The sequence below is a fragment of the Eschrichtius robustus genome, chromosome 19 (genome assembly GCF_028021215.1).
Source record: "Eschrichtius robustus isolate mEscRob2 chromosome 19, mEscRob2.pri, whole genome shotgun sequence".
In the NCBI taxonomy this organism is placed as follows: domain Eukaryota; kingdom Metazoa; phylum Chordata; class Mammalia; order Artiodactyla; family Eschrichtiidae; genus Eschrichtius; species Eschrichtius robustus.
Window position 1 is genome coordinate 69200859 of NC_090842.1, and position 7575 is coordinate 69208433.

Consider the following 7575-nt stretch of genomic DNA (forward strand, 5'->3'; position numbering starts at 1 on the left):
CATAGTAACCACAGCACATAACGAAGCAATTGAAGAAGAAAGCAGTGCCTGTGTTCCAGATGTGAGAAGGACAGAGCTGCCCTTGGGGAAGAGAAGAAAGGCAGAGCCTAGCTCAGAGGATAGGGGTGGGTGTGAAGGCCTTACCCAGCATGCATATAACTGCAAAGTTCTCCAGCATGACATCAAGGTATAGGTGTATCTGAACCTCATCAAGAAGACACCATTCCTCCCAGGAGAAGTACACGGCAACATCCTCAAAGGTCACACTGCCCTGGTAAACAGGGACAAATAAAACCATGAACAGTCTCACTCCTGAAAACCCACAATACATCTTCCCACACATTTCCCCTACTACCCAATCAGATGGAGCTTCTTGAGACCTGGGGAAGAAAACCATCTTCCTTTGATCTGCACCTCCCTTTTCCTGCAGAATACATAGGCAGTCATTTCAAGTCTAACTCTTGCCCTTCCCTGTTTATTTCCACCGGAAAAAAGGAGACCTGCACTTACCTAAACTAGCTCAGCCTCACCTAACAGCACTTCCACATACTCGTATTGGATTCATGAGTAACCTTCCACGCCTCCTTCCATTGGTGTTGGGAAATGGGAAGCCCCTCCATAGAACCCAGCCTGCACTCAGGAAACTGAGCATGGGGTTCTCCAGGGTCCCCAAACCAAAGAGCTGGGAGAATGGCAGGTGAAGAGCCCCAATACACCTCAAATACAGAGAATGTGTGCGTGGGGAGTGAGAACAAGCGAGGGACTGGGACAACCTCCACTTGCTCCAAGTGCTTCTGCAGCCTGGGAACATGTAAGAAAAGACAAACTATAGAGGAAAGAGACCATGGCGGTGTTCCAGAGGCTCATGCACTTGTATGCATGCTGGGTAAGGCCCTCGCACCCAACCCTATGATCTGAGCTAGGCTCTGCCTTTCTCTTTTCCCCAAGGGTATCTCTGTCCTTCTCACAACTGGACCTCTGTCGGGTACCAGAGCCAGGTAACCTCGGGCTGACTGGCAAACCTCTCCTCCGTGCCTCGGTCCCCGGTGCTACCTCTTACCAGTTGTGACCTTGGAAAAGTCACAACTTCCCTCTGCCTCAATGATCTCATCACCCCCTACAGTCTGTGCTTCCACTGAACAGGCTCTGGAGTATTTTTAAAGGCCTAATTCAGATGGTGTCCTTCCTGTGCTCAAAACTCTCCACCGCTCCGAGGGCTCTCGGAGCCCTTCTCGGAGGGCTTTCTTCTCGGAGAAGAAAGGTACAACCTCTCATCTACCACTCCAGATGCAGCCTGGCCTCAAACTTTCTTCCTTGCAGAAACAAGATGGACTCCAGGTTCCCGGAATGTTTCTGCTTCAGTTGCATCTCCAAGTCTCACTCAGACAGAAAAAGGGAAAAGACCCCTGGAGGCCTCTCTGTCCTAGACCCGGGGCCTGGGATAAAGCGACGAGAACAGCCGCCTCTCAGGCGGGCCGTTCGTATCTGGGTGGGGAAACAGGCCGCGGAGAACCCGGAACACGCAGCGTTTACCTGAGCCGGGTCCCTCAGCGCAGGCGCCGCCATCGGAACTTCTGGACGGAAAGGAGTGGCGACAGTCGACCGACCGGGTCCCACTCTGCACGCACACTGCACGGGTCTGTCCCCGACCCTCAAAACCGCCCCGGTGCGCACAGACCCTCCTCTTGCGCCTCTTAGCCTGTTACCTCGCTCCCAACACCGCACACAGAAGCTTCTGACCATCTGGAAAGACTTCACCGTAACTAAAATGGCAGCCACGAAGAAACCGGAAGTCCCTCTCCCGGAGGTTCGCCCTCCCGGAAATGCCCCCTTGCTCGATTTTCATTGGATGAAAGTCGCTGCCCCTTAGCACAAACTCTTCTGGGTAATGTAGTGCAAAGGTCTCAAGGAAGGAAGCCCCACACCGGGAAGCACCTGGGAAAAAGCCAAGAAGCACCCGGAGGAGCACTGGGAAATGACCTCTAGGGCTGGGGAGGGGCTCCAGCCTTCTTAAGGAGGCGGGGGACCCATGGGGGCGGGGAGTGTTAAGAGCATTTAAGAGTCCTTAATGCTACTTATCAATGAAGTGTTTGGACATTATCTCAGAATCCTTTAAACCAACCCACGTTTAAACCCACTGGTAACAGGAACAAAAACTAAACATTATCCTATTGCTCCTGAAATGCATGCAGCCTGAAGAGTTAGTGATTTTGTGGGCTTTGTTCAGGGACCAGAAAAAAGTCAGACAGAACGCTGACTGGAAATATGGAGAGGAGATTTTGGACAGGCCTGCTTGGCAAGAGGGAGAGCACTGCTTCTCGTCCCCCTAGAAAAGGCTCTTCTGACTGCATAGTCAGTGATTGTGCCCAACTCAGTGACAAAAACTGATGATCAGGCCACCCACGATAGCTGTTCTCTTGCTCTTTGTACATTCCCTGCTCCACCAGTCTGATTCACCTACACCCTATTCACGTGAATGAACTTCCCTTACTATTGTTATTTTATTTATTTATTTATTTTGGCTGCACTGTGTGGTTTCTGGGATCTTAGTTCCCCAACCAGGGATCAAACCCAGGCCCACAGCAGGGAAACGGTGGAGTCCTAACCACTGGACCTCCAGGGAATTCCCTGACCTTCCCTCTTAATCATAAGGCCTAATCAGTCAATGCGTACCTACTTATCCTGGCCCCAGCTAGTGAATGTGCTAATCATTAGATCATATTTCACTTTGTATTTCCGCATTTTTATCTATTACTGAAAATGGTTTGATCTGATGTACAGAGGCTACCCAGAGGTTTCATTAAAAACAGAGCAGTTTCGCGTGCAACGCACAATTTTCTTAATATAGACTTTACAAAATTATCAATATTGGTGGATTCCTAACCCAAGATAGATTTTTCTGTTTTTTGGAAAAAATATAAGTATCAAACACACAATTGAATAACTGGCTGAGCTTAGAAGCACCTGTATATTAGGCAAGATTTACTTTCTCCAGATTACTCAGTGCCCATTTATCTGATACAGCTGAGCAGAAGATAGAGCTGAGTAGAAGTAGGTAATACATTTGTTTATCTTTCTACCATTTCTTTGTCTCAAATTAAAATCAATATCTCCTAGATATGAAAGTGATGTGCATGCCAACTTGGAAATAGAGATTATGTTCCTCACTCACACTGGAGCTGGGGTCCTGGAAAACTCCTCCTGCCTTTGTCTTCATAACTTCACCTTGCTCACCAGTTACAAGTTGAGACCCACTGATCAGACTGTCAACCAACTGATCTTGGCCAACAACTGTTTTGCCAAAAGCCTGCTTTCGGTTTTAAGGTTCGTTGGATTCGCTGGCAAAATAACCACTCGTCTCACACGAATAAACAGCTTCAATCAAATATTTAATAGAAAGTGATTTAACTTAACTTCAATATACAGTCATTAGAGGGAAAGGAATAAGAATATTAAGAGTATATAAATTTCAATATACAATCATTAGAGGGAGAGGAATATTAACAGAGTATATAACAGAGCATACATCACAGAATTGGGCCGACACCTACTTCCAGATCCAAGTGGCAGCTAGGAATTCCCTTGAACAGCAATCTGGAGTCCCAGCTGGGAACGTCCCGGGCGGTGAGTCCACCCCACGGGTGGGACTTCAGAGTGCTGCCCAAAGGAGTCCTGCTTTTAACACCAAGCCGCAAGCTGATAGTCATCAGCTTGCGTGCAAGTATGCAGCTCTGGCTATTATCGCAAATGTTTTGATACTTTAGTTGTAAGTCTCAGAATGTTCGCTGAATTGCGGGAACTGGCCAGATTCCCAAGTCCCAGGAAGCTTTGTGACTTACTCCCTTCTTTATCTGTTGTATCCCAAGACTGACTAGCACTGTTTCTGCTGACCTGTATGTAGTCTAGCAGCTCGATGTGTAGCTCTTTCAGAGTCTTTGTTTAGTCAAAAGCCTATTGTCTCTGAAGCCTGAACAAGACTATTTTATTAGCCTCCCCAACAACAACTTGGCTCTTTGCTCCAGAGGGATCCCACAGACAATGACAGCTTTTGGATTGAAACACTTCCTCTATGATCTTGGGTGTACATTTGTCTTGTATTTACAGAGTGGCCACAGGGGTTTCTCTCGGCACTACCTGCCTTCTGAGTGGCTTCCTGGCCATTAAGTTTTGCCCCAGAACCTCTTGGTGGATAGACTTCAGAATTCAATCCCCCCAAATGCATTGGCTTCTTTACTTTCCTTTTCTGGTTCCTTCAGCTGTTGGTAAATGTCTATATTCCTATGAACGTGATTGGTCCTGGAAACAGCACGTTTGTGTGAAAAAATTTTTTACATACTGTTTCTCAGCCACGTCAGACAGAAGTCTTGGCTTATTACATGCATTCATATTTTATCCCCTGGATGTTATTTGGGCTTCAAGATCTAGACCAGTGGGTACATGATATTTGTCCTGCACAGATACAAGCAGCGAGTCCAGTACAACCACAGCAACAGACTTTACCCCAGACCTCCCCACGTGGCCACAGCCACATGCACCATCCTTATCCTGGTGAGTTTCTTCATCTCTTTTTACTGTCTCTCTTCCATTTTGAGTCTTTGTGTTACTGTAATTGTAAATGCAGGCCGGTAGCTGATGGAAACATCTGTGCTACTAGCTCCGGATTTCCCAGCTTTCAGCCCCTTTGTGCTCATCAGCAGTGACACCAGTGTCTCTAGGTTCTTCTATGATTTCTGCTCCAAAAAAATTATTTTCCTAATATTGTTAAACATTTATGTCTTATTTCTGCAGTGAATCAATTAATTTTTTTTAAAGGGAAATTTGGATATCTACTCCTTCCTAGTTCAGCCACTTGAGAGGTCTGGACCTCAATTTGTTTTTAATTTATTTATTATTTATTTTTCTCTGCGTTGGGTCTTCGTTGCTGCGTGCAGGCTTTCTCTAGTTGTGGCGAGTGGTGCCTACTCTTCATTGCGGTGCTCGGGCTTCTCATTGCGGTGGCTTCTTTTGTTGCGGAGAATAGGCTCTAGGCGCACGGGACTCAGTAGTTGTGGTACGCGAGCTCAGTAGTTGTGGCTCGTGGGTTCTAGAGTGCAGGGTCAGTAGTTGTGGTGCATGGGCTTAGTTGCTCCGCAGCATGTGGGATCTTCCTGGACCAGGACTGGAACGCTTGTCCCCTGCATTGGCAAGCAGATTCTTAATCACTGCACCACCAGGGAAGTCCCTAATTTTCTTTTTTAACTTAGGTGATTGTCAGGTACAAATAATTATACAATGAAAAGGTGATTGGCTAAGGGTCTTTCAATTTTCATAAATTAATTGGGATATATTGGTGAATAAGAACAGATAAATTCTTGCATTTCTAGAGCTAATAGAATATCCAGAAAATGAAAATTTTATCTAGTTATACAGAATTTACTTAATCTAGTTATACTTTACTACCTAGTAGCCACTCTTGGGAAAGTTTTCATTAACTAATTGAGTACAATGGAAAGAAACAGGAAATTTAGACATAGAAGTTTGTGTCTTTATGTACTTGTATCTTATATGGTTACTTTAAAAACAAATTTTTAAAGCATATTCAGATCCAGGAGTTCCAGGTAGACGAAAAAGCACCTCTAGAGCCCCACACATAACTTTACAGAGCTATCAGAGATCTGAAGATATCCACCATGTTTGGAATGCAGAAATAGAGGAGACATATGGTGGGAGGAGAAACAATAAATATATGTAATGGTTGGTGCTGACTTATAAAACCAGTCCAAAGTTCTAATTTTGTCCAACAAATATATATATTACATATTAGCCATCCTAATTAGTGTCAGGTGGTCTCATGGTCTCAGTTTGTTTTTCTTTTTTTTCCTTTTTGGCCTTGCCACACAGCATGTAGGATCTTAGTTCCCTGACCAGAGATCAAACCAGTGCACCCTGCATTGGAGTCTTAACCACTGGACCACCAGGGAAGTCCCGGTCTCAGTTTGTTTGTTATTTAATTTATTTTATTTATTTATTTATTTTTGGCTGTGTTGGGTCTTCGTTACTGCGCATGGGCTTTCTCTAGTTGCGGCAAGCGGGGGCAACTCTTCATTGAGGTGTGCAGGCTCCTCATTGTAGTGGTTTCTCTTCATTGTGGTGCGCAGGCTTCTCATTGTGGTAGCTTCTCTTTTTGCAGAGCATGGGCTCTAGGCACACGGGGTCCAGTAGTTGTGGCTCGTGGGCTCTAGAGCGCAGGCTCAGTAATTGTGGCACACGGGCTTAGTTGCTCCACGGTATGTGGGATGTTCCCAGACCAGGGCTTGAACCCGTGTCCCCTGCATTGGCAGGCAGACTCTTAACCACTACACCACCAGGGAAGTCCTTGGCAGGCGGATTCTTTTTTTTTTTAAATTTATTAATTTATTTATTTATTTTTGGCTGTGTTGGGTCTTCGTTTCTGTGCGCGGGCTTTCTCCAGTTGCAGCAAGCGGGGGTCACTCTTCATCGCGGTGCACGGGCCTCTCACTATCGCGGCCTCTCCTGTTGCGGACAACAGGCTCCAGATGCGCAGGCTCAGTAGTTGTGGCTCACGGGCCTAGTTGCTCCGTGGCATGTGGGATCTTCCCAGACCAGGGCTCGAACCCATGTCCCCTGCATTGGCAGGTGGACTCTCAAGCACTGTGCCACCAGGGAAGCCCACAGGTGGATTCTTAACCACTGTACCACCAGGGTAGTCCCAGGGCTCTCTTATTTTAGAAATGCATTCTAAGAAATTATGTATTCAAAGACATGATACCTAGGATTATAAATGTTAAAAACTACTAAGTAAATCATGATACACAAACACAAAAAAATGTGCATAAACACTATAAATGATGTAAGATACAGGAAGGGTCCAACACAGTCATTCCATTTAAATATACATTTGAAAATATCTATTACAAAAGTAGAATATGCTCTTGCATCAGTCATTTTAATGTTGAGGATGAATTAACAATGGCAGGAGGAAACTGGTTGGAGGGCTGTACACAAGTATGTCAAAATGTATATTTTATTTATATTTTTTAAATTAAAAAAAAAATAAATTTATTTATTTATTTATTTTTGGATGTGTTGGGTCTTAGTTTCTGTGCAAGGGCTTTCTCCAGCGGCAGTGAGCAGGGGCCACTCTTCATCGCAGTGCACGGGCCTCTCACTGTCGCGGCCTCTCCCGTTGTGGAGCACAGGCTACAGACGCGCAGGCTCAGTAGTTGTGGCTCACGGGCCTAGTTGCTCCGCGGCATGTGGGATCTTCCCGGACTGGGGCATGAACCCGTGTCCCCTGCATTGGCAGGCAGATTCCTAACCACTGTGCCACCAGGGAAACCCCAAAATGTACATTTTAAATAGGCAAAATTTAAGTCAACTATTCATCCAGTAAATGATTTTCAAAACAACGATGCAAAACCTGTCACTTTATAATCATTCTACTAAGGTTTATTAGCTACCTTCTTAAAATTGTGGCTACTGTACCTGTAATGGTGGAAAAAGAATACAATAGCAGCCTACTGGCAATGCTTCCCAAATGAATGTTCAGTGAAATTATGTTGGCAATTTGACCTT

General features: G+C 45.5%; 1 protein-coding gene across 1 annotated transcript in view; it reads right to left on the bottom strand.

Moving 5' to 3' along the window:
* LOC137753614 (zinc finger protein 814-like) overlaps window positions 1-1764 on the bottom strand; it is a 35568-nt gene extending 33804 nt beyond the window's left edge. The window contains exons 1-2 of the mRNA XM_068528898.1: window positions 1534-1764; window positions 145-271 (exon numbers count right to left, since the gene is read on the bottom strand). Coding sequence (XP_068384999.1) covers window positions 145-271; window positions 1534-1743 — 337 coding nt within the window. The 5' untranslated portion in view covers window positions 1744-1764. The remainder of the gene's footprint in view (window positions 1-144; window positions 272-1533) is intronic.
* Window positions 1765-7575: the final 5811 nt, after the last annotated feature.